The 20,017-nt window shown below is 39.2% G+C and overlaps 1 protein-coding gene across 18 annotated transcripts in view; it reads left to right on the top strand.

Moving 5' to 3' along the window:
- Window positions 1–20,017, top strand: part of LOC123852770 (nucleoporin SEH1) — a 167,648-nt gene that overhangs the window by 35,041 nt on the left and 112,590 nt on the right. For 15 of the 18 annotated variants that reach the window (XR_008507057.2, XR_010407335.1, XR_010407336.1 and 12 more), the window contains 4 exons: window positions 2,222–2,389; window positions 3,367–3,492; window positions 11,573–11,745; window positions 19,373–19,425. Coding sequence is in view for 14 of the 18 variants with exons in the window: in XM_045887055.3 (XP_045743011.2) it covers window positions 2,222–2,389; window positions 3,367–3,492; window positions 11,573–11,745; window positions 19,373–19,425 (520 nt within the window). In the remaining 4 variants the exon portion in view is untranslated. Of the gene's footprint in view, window positions 1–2,221; window positions 2,390–3,364; window positions 3,493–11,572; window positions 11,746–19,372; window positions 19,426–20,017 lie in introns of those variants that run through there. The other 3 variants (XM_054510369.2, XM_054510371.2, XM_045887058.3) reach the window with 3 other exon arrangements.

Raw genomic sequence — 20,017 nt, 5'->3', positions numbered from 1 at the left:
GAATGGAGTTGTCATTTTCTCTGTGGGGAAGACTGAAAAGCAGGCTTTCTTGAGGGGGTTGGAAGGCGATGGAATCAAAATTCAGGTTTAGGTGCCTGTTAGATAAACTAAGTGGAAATGTCTAGTAGGTAGTTGCATATCTGAGGTTCAGGAGAAAGGCCCAGGCTGGAGATATAAATTTCATATTGTATTTAAAACTCTGAAACTGAGGGCAGTCACCCAGAGAGAGTGGGTAGGTGGAAGGGATCCAGGAGCAAGCCCTGATGCCTTCACAGTGTGGAGGTCCAGGAGATAAGGAGGAACCAGCCAAGGAGAAGGAAAAGAAGCAGATGGTGAGGTTGGAGAACCCAGACAGCTGTGTCTTGGAAACCAGTGAAGAAAGGATTTCTTAGAGGAAGGAGTACAATTCCCATATTGTTAGGTCAAGGAAGACGGGACTGAAAATTGACTGTGGGGCTGTGGGGTTTGGCAACAGGGAGCTCAGTGGTGATTGACAAGTGTTTTGATGGGGTGGTGGGACAAGAGCCAGCTTAGCATGGGTCCAGGAGATGACAGGAGTGGAATCACATGCCAGTAGTGATTCCTTTTGGAGGAGCGTGTGGTAAAGGGAGGGCAGATAGAAGCAGTACCGCTACAGGGGGACAACAGGGTATGAGATAGGGGAAGACTTTTTTAAAAGATGAGGAACTAACAGCATGCTGGTGGGAATGGCTGCCCAGAGAAGATTTGATGACGGTTAGGAGGAGAGCGGTTGCTGGAGTGGTTGTCACTGCATTAGTGACAAGGGTGGGATCAAGTGCAGGTAGAGAGGTGAGCTTCCCACAGGAGCCTGGATACTTCACAGTCAAATAAGTTTTATAGCTCTCTAAAGGTCTTAAACATTTTCAACTTTATAGAGTAATTAAGTTAGCCCATTCCCCCTAAAACCTATACTTGAGTGCATTTGTCATTGGCCCCAGCATAGTCCATCATTGTCCTCTATCTCACTAGTTGTGGTAGCTCTTTCAATATCCTGTCAGGTGTTAAGCCCTCTCCCTTCCTCTGCCAAGATCAGTGCTTCCCTGGACTGCAGAATACTGTTCATACTTCCTAATACACCTTTTAAGGCTTTTAGAATCAGACTCCATGGTTTCATTCACCATGTTTTTTTGTACACCGATTGCCAAAATACATTGAAGCACTTGGCTATTGCCACCACACACTTAGTACTTAGAGTGGATTTTGGAGTCAGACCTAGGTTTGAATTTTATTAATTGTGCAACCCTGGGTAAATTTAGCTAATTCTCAGTTTGTTTCTTCATAAAATGGGATGAATGAGTTAAGGTCATGGGTATGCAGTAAATCTTACTTCTCTTTCTCCTTTGCTCATGTTTATTTGTCATCTTTAAGAGCCCCCTCATGTCATACTTGGCCTATAAAAGTTCTACTAATTTTTCAAGGCACAGGGCCAGTACTTTCTCATTTATTGAGCCTTTCGTGATTTAATTTTTTTTACTGAATTCCATATAACCCTTACATGATAAACACTGAAATAATTTTGAGATTACATCTCCTAAGTACTGTAACCAGGGTTAAGTAGAACCAGTGGCCAATGTGGGCTGGAAGATCTCTCAGTAATACAGATTCTGTGCCAGTGTTGTCCAGAGTTAGTCCTTTGTGTACCACTTTCACCATTTTTGCCTTGTCCATGTGCCGGCTGTACTTGATTTAACTTAAAATTTTCCTTCAATGGACTTCCTTTTTAAACTAACATTTACTCATCCTTAAGAATAATTTCTGAAATCAGGGGCTAGATTTTGCTGGGTTAATTTTTTTTTTCTAGTCCATGTTAGGATGAGCACCTAACCAGTAGACTTTTAAGTACATCTGAGATCATCTGTATATTCCTTCAGTGTTGGGTCTTTGCTTCTTTACTAGATAAGTGTGGCAATTGATAGTCTTTGCTATAGTAAACCAAGAGTAAATTAAGCTGTGTTGTATTTTGTTATTATGTTAATTATAAAAAGGAAATTTGACATTTGTAGTCTCAGCTGTGAAGTAGCAAAGTATTCTGAGAATTACTTTACCTCCAAATGCTTGTTGATTTTATCCCCTTTGTGCTGTTCCAAGAACATGATTTTTCCCTAAGATTTATCAGTTTTCTAAGATTTATGAGACTTTTAATCACTTGAGAAGGTTTTATAGTAATACATGATTTTTAAAAAAACTTTTATTGTTGCAGTGAGATGGAAGATTTCCGAGGAATAGCTGAAGAGTCATTTCCAAGCTTTTTAACCAATTCATTACTTGGTAATAGTGAGATTTTGAAAAATGTCACTCTTTCTTCAAATCTTGGCTTGCCTGTTGCTGTTTCAACACTTGCTAGAAATAGATCCAGTGCTGACAACAGGTAAGAACTGTTAGAACACAGGATTTTTTTGTAAGGTCTAGAAAGCCTGCAATACCTTGATACTTTTGTAAAAATTTCTCCGCCAAGGGGCACCTGGATGACTCAGTCGGTTAAGCGTCCCAACTCTTGGTTTCGGCTCAGGTCATGATCTCAGATCCTGGGATTGAGCCCTGAGTTGGGCTCTGCGCCCTGCAGGGAGTTGGCTTGGGGATTCTCTCCCTCTACCCCTCACCTGTATGCTTGTGTGGGTACACGTCTGTGCGCGCTCTCTCTCTCTCTCAAATAAATTAAAAAAAAAATACTAAAAAATTTCTCAGCCAAGCTTGAGCTTTTGCTTTATGTATATTTATATATGTAATATAATATGTATGTTATATATAAATATGTGATATATGTGTATGTGAGTATTATATATATTTATATGTATATATAATTGTTATAAAAAATTTACGCATTTCCCTATTCCATTGCCTTAATCAGTAGTGGGTAGGTGGATTTGGAACTGAGTACCAGTGACTTTTTGGTCTACTAATTGTTTTCTCTATTCATAGTGTTTTGGATTTGTATTAGTTCAGCCTTACTGGCAGCTAGTAATTTGAGTTGTATCTCCATATGTGATGTGAACAGTTCATCTATCTTGTATGATATGTAAAGTTTCCCCATACTTAAATATCTAACTACTTTCCTGTCCTCCCAACCTGAACATTTGGTAAGAAGCATTATCTTTACCTTTGGAATGAAGGGGTTAACTCTAAAAACTTTTAGCTTTAAGATTTCTGTGACTCTTTGTTTAATACATACACACCTCATTCCTGATACATAGGTTTTCAGTGCTTTGCACATGAAAATGGTTTTGAACACTGGGGGCCCCATTTGTTTTTATCCCCTAGCACTTGGTTTTATAGTCACGTGGCTCTAATGTCATGGTGAATTTTAAATATGCATAATTTAACTATTAACAAATTTTTTTTATGTAGGTATTCTGATATCCAGGCATCTTATTTAGTAGAAGGGAAGTTTTCAGTTCCATCTGAATCATCTCCCAGTAGCCAGAGTGAAGCTGACCCAAGAGAGAAGTTACAGCTTAGCTTCCAGGATGATGAGTAAGTTCATACCTTCATTTTGTTTTTGCCATATTAAAAGCAGGTCTCACTCAGTCTTGTGGAAAATGAAAGAGTGACTGTGTCTCTAAATAATTCTAAGAATCTTTTTAAAAGAGTTTTCTTTATGTTTTTAATCACAACCATTTTTAGTGCTTTCACAATACCTTTTCTCATTCCAGAAGTAACATAAGCTCATTTTAAAAAGTATCAAATACAGAAAAATTACAAGGCAGATAATAAGTCTGTAGTCTTACTAACTAGAGAACAGTCATTGGGGCACCTGGCTGGCTCAGTCTGTAGAGCATGCAACCCTTGATCTCAGAGTTTTAAGGTTGAACCCCACAGTGGGTGGAGAGATTACTTAAAAATTACTCATAAAAATAATATCTTAAAAAAAAATAAAAGAATAATCATTGATTATCTATTTATAGTCTTCCAGACTGCTTTTTTTTTTTTTTTAAAGATTTTATTTATTTATTTGAGAGAGCGAGCAGGGGGAGGGGCAGAGGGACAAGCCGACTCCCTGCTAAGTGCCAAGACTGACATGGACCTTGATCCCAGGACCCTGAGATCATGACCTGAGCGGGAAGGCAGACACTTAACTGACTGAACCATCCAGGAGCCCCTTCCAGACTGCTATCTATGCACCTATACATGTACATATTAAGTTTTTTTACAAATATGGGATTGAGCCGTACATACTATTTATAACTTTTAAAAATTAGTGTATTATGCTCATCTTTCAATTATAATTAATATAGATATGTGTCGTGTTAATGACTGCACTACATTAGACATTTAGATTATTGGAATTTTGCTATTATAAATTTACTGAATTTTATTTATACGTTTGCACACCTAGCAGATTATTCAGATAAATTCTAGGATTGACATTGCTGAGTTAATATTTAAAGACTGTTACAAAGCACCACATTGCTCTTTAGAAGATTTGTACCACTTTACACTTCCACTAGAAGATGTACATGAGAATGCCTACTTCTCTGAGCCCTCCCCAGCATTTGGTGGTATTATTTTTAATCCTTGATTTTAGAAGTAAAAAAATTTGTACACATGCATAAATGCATAGAAGAAAATCTGGAAGGCTATAAACCAAAATGTAAATGGTAGTTCTCTCTTGATGGTGGTATTACAGGCATTCTTAAAGTTTTCTGTGTTTGAATTTATAATAGAGTATTTATGGAATTGAGCATACTTTAATGTTTATTCATTACTTATATTTTTGTTGTGAATTGCCTCTTGGTAACATTTCGATATAAGCACTTTCTATATATTAAAGATGTTAACTCTTTGAATACTTATTCATTCCGTGTGTATTTTTGACCGCGTGCCTCCTGTGTGCCAGGTACTTCTCTAAGTACTTGGGAAATACCAGAACAGACATTAAAACAAAAAGACATTAAAAATATACCAGTTTTAGGGATGCCTGGGTGGCTCAGTCATTAAACGTCTGTCTTCAGCTCAGGTCATGATCCCAGGGTCCTGGGATTGAGCCCCGCATCGGGCTCCCTGCTCGGCGGGAAGCCTGCTTCTCTCTCTCCCACTCCCCCTGCTTGTATTCCCTCTCTTCCTGTGTCTCTCTCTGTCAAAAAATAAATAAAATCTTAAAAAAATATCAGTTTTATAGTATATTTGAAGGGAAAAGTGCTAGAAAAAAACCAACATGATAAGGAGGGTAAATGGGTAAGCTGAAGGGAACGGTCAGTGTGGGTCTCATTGAGGAGGTATAAGATCTGAGTGAAGACTTGAAGGAGGCCGTTAGCCATGTACATTAGGAGGAAGAGGATTTCAGGTGGAGGCTGCACGAGTGTAAAGGCACTGAGGTTGGAGCATACCTATGTTCAAACAGCAGGAAGGAGGCTGCCACAGGGTGAGCCTGATTTTGAGAGAGGTGGAAGCCATTAGAGGGTTACGTTTTAAAAGTTTCACTCTGGCTACAATGGAGTGAATAGACTGTTGGGAGGCAAGTCTGGAAGTAGGAAGACCCCTTAGGAGGTTGGATTATCAAAGGGGTAAGGTAGATGGAGAATAGAAGAGCACCAGGGCCTCATGTCGGGACACTTCAGTGTTAAGTTGGGGAGAGGAGGAATAGACATGGAGACTAAGGTTTAGTGGCTGGAGGTAGGAAGACAACAGTGTCTCAGAAGCCACATAAAGAACATATGTAAAAGAACAGAGAGGGATCCAATTGTGTCAAATAAAATGAGGACTAAGAAGTGACCATTGGAATTAGCGTAGGTTAGGTCGTTGGTAACCCTGACAAGTGGTTTTGGTGGAAGTAGGAGGAGGCACAATAGTGTAGGAGAGTGAGTTTAGGAGAGAATGGGAGGTTAGTTTTGGAGATGGTGAGTTTGCTGCAAAAGGCAACCAAGAAATGGGGCTGTGATACTTGCTGAGTATAGTGGATCAAGAGAAGTTTTTCTTTTTTCCTTTGTGGAGGGATAGGTTGCTGCAAGTTTATGTGGTAATAGGAATGATCTGAAATAGGAAAGTCTGATTATGTAGAAAGAAGAGAATTGCTAGAGCAAAACCTTTACAAAAATAAGAGGCCAGGATCTAATGTGTCGTGGAAGGAGTGACTAGAGAGGTAGGACCGTGGATAACTCCTTTGTATTAACCGGTGGGAAGGCAGAATGTGTGGGTACATGTGGTGGTAAGAATCTGTGGAAGTTGTCTTTTCCGTGCTTAGGGTCTCTCAGAGCGGTAGGAGGCATGACATCAACTCAGGGTAGAGGAGCAGTAGAGAGATGTAACAGTCATGGGAGTGTGGGAGAGTGAACAGAGAGGGAAATAGTGCCATTGTCCGACAGCATCCGGAGTCCCACTCGAGGGTCATGGTCATGAATTTACTGTGATTGTGATGTTTTCTCCAACCACATTCAGCTGTAGGGGTGCTAGCAAGATGTGAGGGGAGAGTTGGGTTTAACTAGGCTTGTAGTCTGATGAAAGTAGTGAGGGATAAGGAAGTTGAGGGTGTGTTATGTTTGGCCATGGGATTTAGGTTAAGGAAGAGGAGAGGATAGCAGAAGGGTGAGGGAGTGTGAGATGTGGTGATATGAGTGGTTTGGAGGCTTGGGTTGCATCAAAGGATTATAGAGTTGAGGTACTAAGGAAGATGCCATGAGGGGTCATAGGTGACTCCAGGCTAGAAGGCTTTATTGAGGATGATCTGGAAGTTGTACTGAGGGGACATACTGATGGAGACACACATTCCATCTCCATGCCCAATGATTCCAAGGCTGTGGGAGAGACTGATAGTCCTCATTTGCCAGTGTTTAAGGGAGGCAGTATCTTCACAGGACATCCAGGTTTTCCCTAAAGCGGTGAGGTAAAAGGGATGTTCATAGGAAGGGTTCAGAAATAGCAAGATTTTGTTGATCCAGGGTTGGTTTGTTGGGCTGGGTAGGGGGAATGTGCTTGTGGATCTTCAAATGTCAGGAGTAAGGAGTCCTGGGCTTATTGAAGGGCATCATGAAGTTAGTCCCATTGAACTGATGTTGGCAATGAGACATTAGACATGGGGGGAGGGGAGGAGAATATCAGAAGTAACCTCTTGACTCTTTGATGTGGGCCAGAACGTCTGGGAAGTGGTCTTGTCAGTCCTGTTAATGGAAGACAGACAACCTGGTAAGGCGTAGTCCTAGATGCAGTGTACTGGCCTCACTCTAGACTTTCATTGGGTAGAGGTGAGTGCTTTGGGGCTATTCCTTGCTTCCATTGAGTAGTCTGAAGATCTGGGTTGTTAGTCTGAGAGCCTGGACTTCCTGTGGCTGCTTGTGATGGTGGGTGCACAGCCTGCAGAGGCATGCTCTTATCCCCATGTGGAGGACGGCTTCTGTGGCTCCTGGGGGAGGGTGGAATTTATGTTTTGAAAATATCCTTATTCTAGCTTCGGAATTAATGAATTATTTTAGCTGAGGATAGGATTTAAAGATAAAAATAACTTTCACAAAATTTTGAAGGCATTGCTACATAGTGTGTGAAGCCTGATGTCATTTTGATACTTGACCATTTGTATCTGAACTTTTTTCTCTCTGGAAACTTAGAATCCTCCGAGTCCTTGGTGGGTGCTCCCCGCCACTCCCAACTGAATTCTAATTGGCATCAATCCAGAGATTTGTGTGCTTTAGTTCTAGATAATTATTATTACTTCAGTAATTTTCTGTTTTTCTTTCTTTCTGGGACTATGTTTTGGATTGCCTGAGTTGATCTATTTCCACTATTTTTTTTTCCTTTTCCTTTTTTGTTTTTGTTTTTCTTTTGTTTCAGTGCAAATAGACAATGTTCTAGATAAAATTCCTAATTTTTTCCCTACCCTTCTATTAAATCATTTGGCAGTCATAATTTTGAGAGCTCTTTTTTCTGGTCTTTCATTTTTTTATAATGGTTTCTTTTTGTGGATATAATAGCTACTTCAATGTTTCCTGAGAATTTTAATGGAGATTTTTCAAAGTTCTATAAATTATCCTTGTCTCTGGGGTTGTTTACTTTGTTCATCTTTATTTTTATCTCTCAAGCTGTTCCTTCTCCTGCATCTGATTTATGGCTGTCTTCTAGGTTGCTAGTGTGGGCTAGTGGGTATCCAGACCTCATTTCTGTTAGCTCTTCATGTGAGTTGGGCAGTACTCACGGCCAGCTTCACTTTACAGGTTCCATGCCGGGTGTTTAACACTGCTGTCACCACCATAACTTCATTGTGCACAGGCGTTTCATATGCCTTTTCTGGAGAAGAACCTTCCTAGGTGTGCAGCGTCATGTTGACACTGCTGTTTTGTTTGCGTGGGTTGCGGAGCGGGAGTGGAGCACTGCCCAGCGAGGGCAGCTGATAGACTTTCAGTCATCCCCTCCCTTTGGACTCCCTCTGGACTCCCTCCTGCCCTCCTTCCTACTGTAGTCAGGAAGCATTTCTGCAGTTATTCCTGGCAGATTTGTTTTCTGCTTCCAGGCCCTTTTGTTCTTGTCTGGACCATGCTTTCGTTTTTCCTGCATACCCTGTCTGCTTTTCAGATTCTAGAATCTGAGGTAAGCTTGGGTTAGGACTGGTGGCTCTCATCCAGATTGCTTCACTTTTATAGATGTCCTTATTGTCATTTTCATGCAGTTCGAGAAGTTACGCTTGCCACTTTTACTTGAAGTTTATTTAACTTAATATTTGACTTAGTTTGAAGAATTTTGACGGGCTAAACAAGTGATAGCTATAGTTTTGAGGAAGTGGATTTAGGGGGAGGTGGTTAATTTAATTGGCTCTGTTATCATAAAGTTCTAATGGTTACACTACAGTTGACCCTTGAACTGCATGGGTCCACTTACATGCAGATTTGTTTCGGTAAATACATAGTACTGTAAATGTATTTTCTCTTCCTTGTGATTTTCTTAATAACATTTTCTTTCCTCTAGCTTTATTATAAGAATACAGTATATAGTACATATACAAAGTGTGTGTTAATTGACTGTGTATGTTATTTGTAAGGCTTCCAGTCAACAGTAGTTCAATTAAGTAAAGTTATTGGGGAGTCAGAAGTTAGACATAGATTTCCAATTATGCAGGAGGTCAGTGCCCCTAACCCCCATCTTGTTCAAGGGTAAAGTGCACATGTTCTTCTTGGAGTGGGGGGCTTTGAAATATGAACCTAAATGTCATGATTTCTTTTTTATTTATTTCATGTCACCATTTTGCCTCCCCACCACCTTTTTTTTTTTTTTTAATGTGTCACCTAAGGACCTTTACTGTCTTTCTTTTCTCTTTCATTTTCTCATTTATTTGAAATATAATTGACATATAACATTAGTTTCAGTTGTGCAGTGTAATGATTTGATATTTGTATATATTGTGAAATGATCACCACAATAAATCTAGTTAATATCTGTCACCTTACATAGTTACAGAATTTTTTTTTCTTGTGATGAGAACTTTTAAGATTTACTCTCTTAGCAACTTTCAAATATGCAATACAGTGTTATTACGTGTAGCCACCATGCTATACATTATATCCCCATGACGTACTTATTTTATATCTGGAAGTTTGTACCTTTTTACCCCCTTCCCCCTTTTCTCCTGCCCCTGATCCCCTACCTCTGGGAACCATTAATCTATTTTCTGTATCTATGAGCTTAGTTTTTTTGTTCTTATTTTTAGATTCTGCGTATGAATGAGATTATGGGGTATTTGTCTCTCTGTCTTACTGTAATGCCCTTAAAGTCCATCCATGTTATTGCAAATGACAAGATTTCCTTCTCTTTTTTATGGCTGAATAATATCCCATTGTGTTATATATATACAAAATTTTTTTTATTCATCTTTCAGACACTTAGGTTGCTTCCATCTTGGCTATTGTAAATAATGCTGCAGTGAACATGGGGGTGCCATGTATCTTTTTGAGTTAGGGCTTTAGTTTTCTTTGGATAAATACCCTGACGTGGGATTGCTGGATCATATGGTAGTTCTATTTTTAATTTTTGAAGAACCTCCTTACTATTTTCCATAGTGACTGCATCAATTTACATTCCCAGTTCACATCCCAGCACTGCACATCCTCACCAACACTTGTTATTTCTTGTCTTTTTTCTAATTTATTTTAATTTATTTTTTTAAAGATTTTATATATTTGTCAGAGAGAGAGTGTGTGCACACAAGCAGGGGGAGCGGCAGGAAGAGGGAGGAGTAGACTTCCCGCCGAGCAGGGAGCCCAATGCAGGGCTTGATCCCAGGACTCTGGGATCATGATCTGAGCCTAAGGCAGGCGCTTCACTGAGCCACCCAAGCATCCCTCTTCTCTTTTTTATAGTAGTTATTATAACAGGTGTTAGGTGATGTCTCGTTGTGGTTCTGATTTGCCTTTCCCTGATGATTAGTGACATTGAACATCTTTTCATGTACCTATTGATCATCTGTATGTCATTGGAAGAATGTTCAGCTTGCCCATTTTTTAATCATACTGTTTGCTTGTTTGCTTTTTGTTTTTGTTTTTGCTCTTGAGTTGTAGGAGTTCTTTGTGTATTTTGGATATTAACCCTTTATCAGATATGATTTGCAGATATTTTCTCCCATCTGTAGACTGCCTTTTCATTTTGTCAGTTTCCTTTGTTGTGCACACCCCCACTCCTCTTTTCTCTCTCTTCTGTCATACAACTTTGTATCCACTTACAGTCTACCCTATAGTCTGTATCCACCTACCTCTACCCTCTCTTTTATTTTGCTTCTGTTTGGGATGAAACTTTCCTATATCTACCTATAAATGCACCTTTGGATTGAGCTGATGGTAAACAGCTTTCTATGTATTACAGCCCCAATACAGAGATGGAGAAACTGGGAGGTAAATTAAGACTTGGGAGTTGCCTCAGGCACAGAGGGTTAGCACTTGGAATATATGGAAGGATTATCTTCTTTTCATCCATCCTGGTCAGATTTAAATCTATCCCTAGATTATCAGTTTGCCAGATGATGAATTTAATTGTGTTTAGAGGCCTTTTTCTAAAAAGTTCACCCCTCTCTTGCTGGCAGAAGGCTGTGGTGAGTTGCATCAGACCCAGGAGCTTTTGCAGAAGATTGGGAGGAAAATGGCCTTTAAGGAAAAACATTGTCATACAAATATAAAACAACAGAGCTACAAAGATGGGGACAAGGCCAGTGGCAGGGGCTAAAAGTAAAACTTTCAAAGCATTTCATAATTCAGAGAATCAGCTTTTTGGCAAATATACTAGTATCCTTTAAGTCTGTTTTGTTTTTAGAAAGCTGAGTTTTTCTCCACATATGATAGATTCAGAGATACTTATTTGGAAAAGAAAAAAACCATCATTTTATCACTTAAGAGGCAGAATAGCAATATGATACTGTATTTGATTTTGGTAGACTGTGTATCTCTGGACCCAAAATGATGTGCAGTCCCCAGGGTACCTATGGTGGAGCCAATTACAGTTTCTGGCTGGTCCTAGAAATTTTTCTTCTCACTGTATCCATTTTTTTTTTCTTTTTGGGAGATTAAATACATAACTGATTAATGAATATTTAATGATTTACCCAGGTAACTAACATTTAGTCATTATTCTGTTCCCACATGAAAAGTTCTATCTCTAAGAAAAAGAATATAGAAAGTCAGCATTTGTCAATTGCTGTTCTTGAAGAGTCTACTTTGCAAAGTGATATGGCAAGAACAGAAGAGGAGCAAGCTAAAACTGCAAAACCCTTTCAGAGCCAAGATCCTGTTGATAGGATTTCACCACTGGAACAAATGCAAGGTACTGAACTTTCAGAAATTACTTTCTAATGTATATATTTCAGTTTCCTTTCTTGTTTATCTATCTTTGGTATTTATCTTAAGCTACAATACGGTAAACTGAAATCACTTATGGTTTGGCATTTACCTGTTAATATTTTTACAGGAAATGGTCTCTTGATTAACCTTTTTTATTTTTCTTATTAATAACATATTAATCTTTTTTATTTTTTTATTAATAACATATAATGTATCACAGGTCTGTGATTCATCAGTCTTACACAATACACAGCGCTCACCACAACACATACCCTCCCTAATGTCCATCACCCAGCCACCCCATCCCTCCCATCCCCTCCACTCTAGCAACCCTCAGTTTGTGTCCTGAGATTAAGAGTCTCTTATAATTTGTCTCCCTCTCTGGTTTCATCTTCTTTCATTTTTTCCTCTCTTCCCCTATGATCCTCTGCCTTGTTTCTCAAATTCCACAAATCAATAGATCATATGATAATTGTCTTCTCTGATTGACTTATTTTGCTTAGCATAATACCCTCTAGTTTCATCCACGTCATTGCAAATGGCAAGATTTGATTTTTTGATGGATGCATAATATTCCATTGTATATGTGTGTGTGTGTGTGTGTATACACACACACCACATCTTTATGGATTCATCTTTTGAGGGACAGCTGGGCTCTTTCCATAGTTTGGCTATTGTGGACATTGCTGCTATAAACATTGGGGTGCAGGTGCTCCTTCGGATTACTACATTTGTATCTTTGGGGTAAATACCCAGTAGTGCAATTTCTGGGTCGTAGGGTAGCTCTATTTTCAACTTTTTGAGGAACCTCCATACTATTTTGCAGAGTGGCTGCACTAGCTTGCATTCCCACCAACAGTGTAGGAGGGTTCCCCTTTCTCCGCATCCCCGCCAACATCTGTCGTTTCCTGACTTGTTAATTTTAGCCGTTCTGACTGGTGTGAGATGGTATCTCATTGTGGTTTTGATTTGTATTTCCCTGATGCCGAGTGATGTTGAGCACTTTTTCATGTGTCTGTTGGCCATTTGGATGTCTTCTCTGTGGAAATGTCTGTTCATGTCTTTACCCATTTCTTTTTATTTTTTATTTTTAAAAGATTTTATTTATCCATTTGTCAGAGATAGCACAAGCAGGGGGAGCAGCAGGCAGAGGGAGAGGGAGAAGCAGGCTCCCTGCCGAGCAAGGAGCCCGATGTGGGACTTGATCCTAGGACCCTGGGATCATGACCTGAGCCAAAGGCAGACGGTTAACCGACTGAGCCACCCAGGCATCCCGACTTCTGCCCTATTTGTTCTTTGGGTGTTGAGGTTGGTAAGTTCTTTATAGATTTTGGATACTAGCCCTTTATCTGATATGTCATTTGCAAATATCTTCTCCCATTCTGTCAGTTGTCTTTTGGTTTTGTTGACTGTTTCCTTTGCTTTGCAAAAGCTTTTTATCTTGATGAAGTCCCAATAGTTCATTTTTGCCCTTGCTTTCCTTGCCTTTGGCCATGTGTCTAGGAAGAAGTTGCTGCGGCTGAGGTCGAAGGGGTTGCTGCCTGTCTTCTCCTCATGGATTTTGATGGACTCCTGTCTCACATTTAGGTGTTTCAGCCATTTTGAGTCTGTTTTTGTATATGGTGAAAGAAAATGGTCCAGTTTCATTGTTATGCATGTGGCTGCCCAGTTTTCCCAACACCATTTGTTGAAGAGACTGTCTTTTTTCCATTGGATATTCTTTCCTGCTTTGTCGAAGATTAGTTGACCATAGAGTTGAGGGTCTGTTTCTGGACTCTCTATTCTGTTCCATTGTTCTGTGTGTCTGTTTTTGTGCCAGTACCATGCTGTCTTGATGATTTCAGCTTTGTAATAGAACTTAAAGTCCAGAATTGTGATGCCGCCAGCTTTGGTTTTCTGTTTCAGCATTCCTCTGGCTATTTGGCCTCTTTTCGGTTCCATACAAATTTTAGGATTATTTGTTCCATTTCTGTGAAAAAAGTTGATGGTATATTGAGAGGGATTGCATTAAATGTGTAGATTGCTCAAGGTAGCATAGACATTTTAACAGTCTTTGTTCTTCCAATCCATGAGCATGGAACGTTTTTCCATTTCTTTGTGTCTTCCTCAATTTCTTTCATGAGTATTCTATAGTTTTCTGAGTACAGGTTCTTTGCCTCTTTGGTTAGGATTATTTCTAGGTATCTTATGGTTTTGGGTGCAATTGTAAATGGGATCGACTCCTCTTTTTTCTGTCTCACTGTTAATGTATAGATGTGCATTGATTTCTGTGGATTGATTTTATATCCTGCCACTTTCCTGAATTCCTGTATGAGTTCTAGCAGTTTTGGGGTGGAGTCTTCTGGGTTTTCCACATAAGGTATCATACCATCTGCAAAGAGTGAGAGTTTGACTTCTTTGCTCATTTGGATGCCTTTGATTTCTTTTTGTTGTCTGATTGCCAAGGCTAGGACTTCTAGTACAATCTTTTGATTGGGACATTTAGCCCACTTACATTCAGGGTAACTATTGAAAGATATTCATTTAGTGCTATTGTATTGCCTGCAAGGTGACTGTTACTGTATATTGTCTGTATTCCTTTCTGGTCTGTGTTACTTTTGGGCTCTCTCTTTGCTTAGAGGACCTCTTTCAGTATTTCTTGTAGGGCTGGTTTGGTGATCACAAATTCTTTTAATTTCTGTTTGTCCTGGAAGCTTTTTATCACTCTTTCTATTTTCAGTGACAGTCTAGCTGGATAAAGTATTCTTGGCTGCATATTTTTCTCATTTAGCACCCTGAATATATCATGTCAGTCCTTTCTGGCCTGCCAGGTCTCTGTGGATAGGTCTGCTGCCAGTCTAACGTTTCTGCCGTTGTACGTTACAGATACTCTTGTTCCGAGCTGCTTTCAGGATTTTCTCTTTGTCTCTGAGATTTGTAATTTTTACTATTAAATGTTGGGGAGTTGACCTATTTTTATTGATTTTTGAGGGGGGTTCTCTGTGCTTCCTGGATTTTGATGCCTGTTTCCTTCCCCACATTAGGGAAGTTCTTTGCTATAATTTGCTCCAGTATACCTTCCGCCTCTCTCATTCTTCTTCGTCTGGGATCCCAGGTATTCTAATATTGTTTCGCTTTATGGTATCACTTATCTCTTGAATTCTTTCCTCGTGGTCCAGTAGTTGTTTATCTCTCTTTTTCTCACCCTCTTTGTTCTCCATCATTTTGTCTTCCATATCACAAATTCTCTCTTCTGCCTCATTTATCCTAGCAGTTAGAGCCTCCATTTTTGATTGCACCTCACTTACAGCCTTTTTGATTTCCACTTGGTTAGATTTTATTTTTCCAGAAAGGGATTCTCTAGTGTTTCCTATGCTTTTTTCAAGCCCAGCTAGTAATCTTTATAATCGTTATTCTGAACTCTAGTTCCGACATCTTACTAATGTCCATATTGATTAGGTCCCTGGCAGTTGGTACTGCCTCTTGTTCTTTTTTTTGAAGTGAGGTTTTCTGTTTTGTCATTTTGTCCAGAGAAGAACAGATGAACAAGAGAACAAATTGCTAAAAGAGTAACAATGACTGCAGAGAAATATACACTAAATGAATCAGAAGAGACCCGAAACTGGGGGGAAAAGGGAAAAAAAAAAAATATGATCAGGCTCGTGAGTAGAACAGAGCCATACACTTGATTTTGGGTGTATTTTGGTCTTTTAGACGAAACTGCATCCCAGAATTTTAAAGTAAGAAAAACTTATATAATATACACACACACACAAATAAGGTTAAATACAATGAAGGGATGGAATATGACTGTAGAAAAATGAAAATTAAAGATTTTAAAAAGGGCTCCATAGCTCAGGGGTTAGAGCACTGGTCTTGTAAAGATTTTAAAAAGATAAGTTGGTTGAAAAAAGAAAGAAGAAAAATTAAAAAATGAATGTGATCAGGTAGGTGACTAGAACAGAATCATACACTAGATTGTGGGTATATTTTGGTCTTTTAGACAAAACTGCAGAAACTAAGAAAATCTTACATATATATACCAACAATAAGATTCAGTACAATGAAGGGATAGAATATGATTGTAAAAATGAAAATTAAAAAAGATTTTTAAAAAGGAATTGATAAGTTGGTTGAAAAAGGAAAGAAGAAAAATTCAAAAAAAAAGAAAAAGAAAAAAATAAAGAAAATTAAAAAAATTAAAGTTGAAAGACTAAGGAATCATGGGGAAAAATGCCATGACTTCTTTGTGCTGTATTCCCCTAGTGCTGGAGTTTTGCAGTTCTCATGGATCCCTAAACTTGGTCTTGGCAGGATATTCTTGCTGATCTTCTGGGGGAGGGGCTGTTGCATTGATTCTCAAATGTCTTTGCCCCAGGCGGAATTGCAGTGCCTTTGCCAGGGGCCAAGCTAAGCAGTCTGCTCCGGTTTGCTCTCAGTAGCCCTTTTCCCTGAAGGCTTTCAGCACAGCTTTAGAGGGTAAGAATGAAAATGGCAGTCTCCCAATCTCTGGCCCCAGAGGAGCCGAGAGCTTGGGGCCCCACTCAGTGAGGCCCCAGAGAAAAGCAGTCAGTAATTCCTGTCTCCCTGGTCTCCAGCCACACTCCGTGCTTACCTGGCCTGTGACTGAGCATTTCTATCTCTGGCACACGGCCCTGTTTGGAGTCTCCAAACCCAGCTGATTTCTTGCAGTGGGCTCTCGCGAGGCTCCTCCCAAGGGAGGAAGGGAAGTCTCCCCGGATCTGCTGCTTTTTGGGTCCCTGCTCAAAGAGCAAGGGCCCTACTGTGCTGCAGATCACGGTTTATGGCAACCCCAAGCTGAGAGCCCACTCCTGGGCTCTCTCTTTGCAGCCGGCTTCCCTACTCTGATACCTGGGAGCTCTGCCACACTCAGGCACTCCCAGGCTTTCAGTGACTCTGAGGGTCCTGAGACCACACTATCCCAGCGAGGGTTACACCCCCCTCCCCCTCTGCTTAGCCACCAGAGTGACGTCCCTCACTGGAGCAGACTTCTAAAAGTTCTGATTTTGTGTCCTTATGTTCTATCACTTGCCGGTAGCCAGCTGACAGAACGCTCCCCCTCCAACCCCGCGCCCCCGTCTATCTTCCCATATATGCCTCAGATTCACTTCTCCGCATGTCCTACCTTGCAGAAAGCGGTCGCTTTTCTGTTCATAGAGTTGCTGCTATTCTTTTCTTCTATCTCCTGTTGAGTTTGTTAGTTGTTCAGAATGGTTTGATAGCTATCTAGCTGAATTCCTGGTACCAGACAAAAGTTAGGTCTCCTACTCCTCTGCCATCTTGGACCACCCTCCTCTTGATTAATCTTTTAATTGTCTTCACTGATTAAGCTGAAAGCTCCTTTCCTTTGGAAACCATTCCGTCAGATGGCCACAGCACACGTTGTGTTTAAGACACACCTTTCACACTCCGCCGCCCCCCTCCGCCCAATTGATTGATATTACCACCAGTCATATTTGTTCCTAAATTTATTTTATATAAATTTGTGAATTATAAATTCTAAAATTGTTTCTAAGAAAACCAAGTTGAATGCTTTGGAGTCATTTGAACAGTTGTTTTCAAATTTAGGGGAAGATTATAAGAAATAAATAACTTAAAGGCTCTGCTTTCAGATTGCTTCTAAGTACTCTATGTTCTCTTTTGTCAGAGAAATTAAAGCTAAATATTTTAAACTATGTATTGTATTCTTATGTAGTGAAGATAACATGTAATTCCAAATTGTGGTTCAGGACTTAGCCCATATTATAGGATTGATGAATGAATGTACTTTGTATGTTTTTGTTAAAAACCTTAGTGGCTCTTTGTATTTCTCTTGATAAAAAGTGTCAAATATGTATGAAAGTAGTGAGAATGGTATTAACTCCTCACACTTACAAGCAATAAAAGAAAATATTGGTAAATTGGACTTCATTGAAATTGAAAACTTTCATGCCTCAAAAGACTTATAAAGACTGAAAAGGCAGCACAAAGATGGAAGAGAATATTTGCAAATCATATATGGTAAGGGACTGGCATCCAGATTTTAGGTCTTCCAATTCAATAAAAAACACTATAAAGTGGACAAAGGTTTTCAGTAGACATTTGTCTAAAGAAGTTGTAAAATGGCCAGTAAACACATGAAACAATGTGCAACATCTTTAATCATCAGGGAAATGCAAATGAAAACCATGAGATAATGGTTTTACACCTATTATAATAGCTATAATCAAAAAGTTGGAAAATAGTAAGTGTTGGTGAGGATATGGAGAAATTAAAACTCTCATTCATTGCTGGTGGGTATGTAAAATGATGGAGTTGCTGTGAAAGTAGTTTGACAGTTCCTCAAAACATTAAACATAGCACTATCATATGAGCCAGCAGTTCCAGTCCTAGTTATATACCCAAGAGAAATGAAAACATATGTCTACACAAAACCTTGTACATGAATATTCATAGCAGCATTAATCACAATAGTGATAGAGTAGAAACAAATCTCCCATCAACTGATGAATGGATAAATAACATGTAGTGTGTCCATATGGTGGAGTATTACTGAGCCATAGAATGGAGTGAAGTATTGATATGTACTATCATATGGATGAACTTTGAATACATTAGGCTAAGTGAAGAAAGACAGATACAAAAGGCCACATGTTTTAAGATTCTGTTCGTCCACAGACATCTGTAGAGACCGCATCAGCAAATCCATAGAGACAATAGATTAGTGGTTGCCAGGGCCAGGGGAAGGGGAGAATAGGGAATGACTGCTAATGGGTACAGTGTGTGTTTCTGGACTGATGAAAATATTGTGGCATTAAAGAGTGCTCATGGTTGCACAGCCTTGAGAATATACTAAAAACCACTGTTTTGAATGCTTTAAGAAGGTGGTGATTTCATGGTATGCAAATTTTATATCCGTTAAGAAAAACTCATATACTTATCCCACAATCTCAGTTAGTATAAGATTTAGTCATATCTGCTTTATCTCTTCTGTTTTTTTATTACTTTTTTCTGATATTTTAAAATTCAAGTATCGTTTTATTCCTACATATTTTAGTATGCATCTCTAAAAATACAGATATTTTCTTATATAACCACAGTCTGTTAACACTGCTAACAGAATTAACAGTTCTTTTATTATCATATAGTACTCTAGTCCATATTCATTTTACTAATTATCCAGGTTAGTTTGCTTGAATTGGAGTCCAAAGAAGGTTACCTTATGTTACGTTATATTATTTGTTGTGTGTCCTAAGTCAGTGACTGTTGAAAAAAACTCAGTCTGTCACCCTATAGAGTGTTCCATGATTTGGATTTGTCTGTATGCTTAGTCATGCTGTCATTTTTCTTGTTTCTCTCTTCCCTATATCCTCTATAAAGCAAAAGTTAGCTTTAAAGGCTTGATTAGATTCATATTCAGGGTTTTTTTGGCATATGTATAATTTTTCATACTTCTCCACCCTGACAGTTTTTTAATTAAACTGACCAGTGATAAGTTCCTATACCATCACTTAAAAGTGCTTTATTCTACTTAAGGGAAAAAAGTTTAGTTAATTTATAATTTTTAGGGGTTATTGGGTTTTTAGTTGATAAAATAATTTGGTCTCAGTTATTTTTGTTTTCTCAAACAGACTCACCTGTTGATTTTTGTTTACAACCATGGATGAATAATAAGGAGAACAAGGTAATCTTTTATATGTTACCAATTTCTGGAGTGTTATTAGGAGAGTGAAAGTTTCTATTTTGTATCTGTAAGTGTTAAATAGCAGTAATTTTAGTTAGAAAAATAGCAGAAATCCACATTACTGCTTCAAGTAATCAGCACGTGAGAGTCGTCTTGGTCTAGGGCTTCCCCTGTGTCATTAGGACTTCTCCACCTTTGCTCTACTTCACTCCTTGCTGCTTCCCTCTTGAAAGATGGCTCTGGGAGGGTAAGGGCTTCTCTTTGTTTTGTTTATTTTATTTAAAGATTTTATTTATTTATTTATTTGTCAGAGAGAGAGAGAGAGAGCACTTGCGGGTGGAGCCGCAGGCAGAGGGAGAAGCAGGTACCCCTCTGAGCAGGGAGCCCCACGTGGGATTTGATCCCATGACCCTGGGATCATGACCCTGAACCAAAAGCAGATGCTTAACTGACTGAGCCACCCAGGCGTCCCTCTTTGTTTTGTTTACTGTATCTTGAGTGCCTGGCACATAGTTGGCACTCAGTAATTGGTTGAATGATCAGGAGGCTGTCTTCATTTTTAGGCAACCTAAGCCTACATTCTTAACATTCG

The sequence above is a fragment of the Mirounga angustirostris genome, unplaced genomic scaffold (assembly GCF_029215605.1).
Source record: "Mirounga angustirostris isolate CCGP_5_RB_7025 unplaced genomic scaffold, mMirAng1.0.hap1 SCAF_14, whole genome shotgun sequence".
In the NCBI taxonomy this organism is placed as follows: domain Eukaryota; kingdom Metazoa; phylum Chordata; class Mammalia; order Carnivora; family Phocidae; genus Mirounga; species Mirounga angustirostris.
The sequence above is the reverse complement of the archived record's forward strand: the minus strand, read 5'-3'. Positions and strand labels throughout refer to the sequence as shown.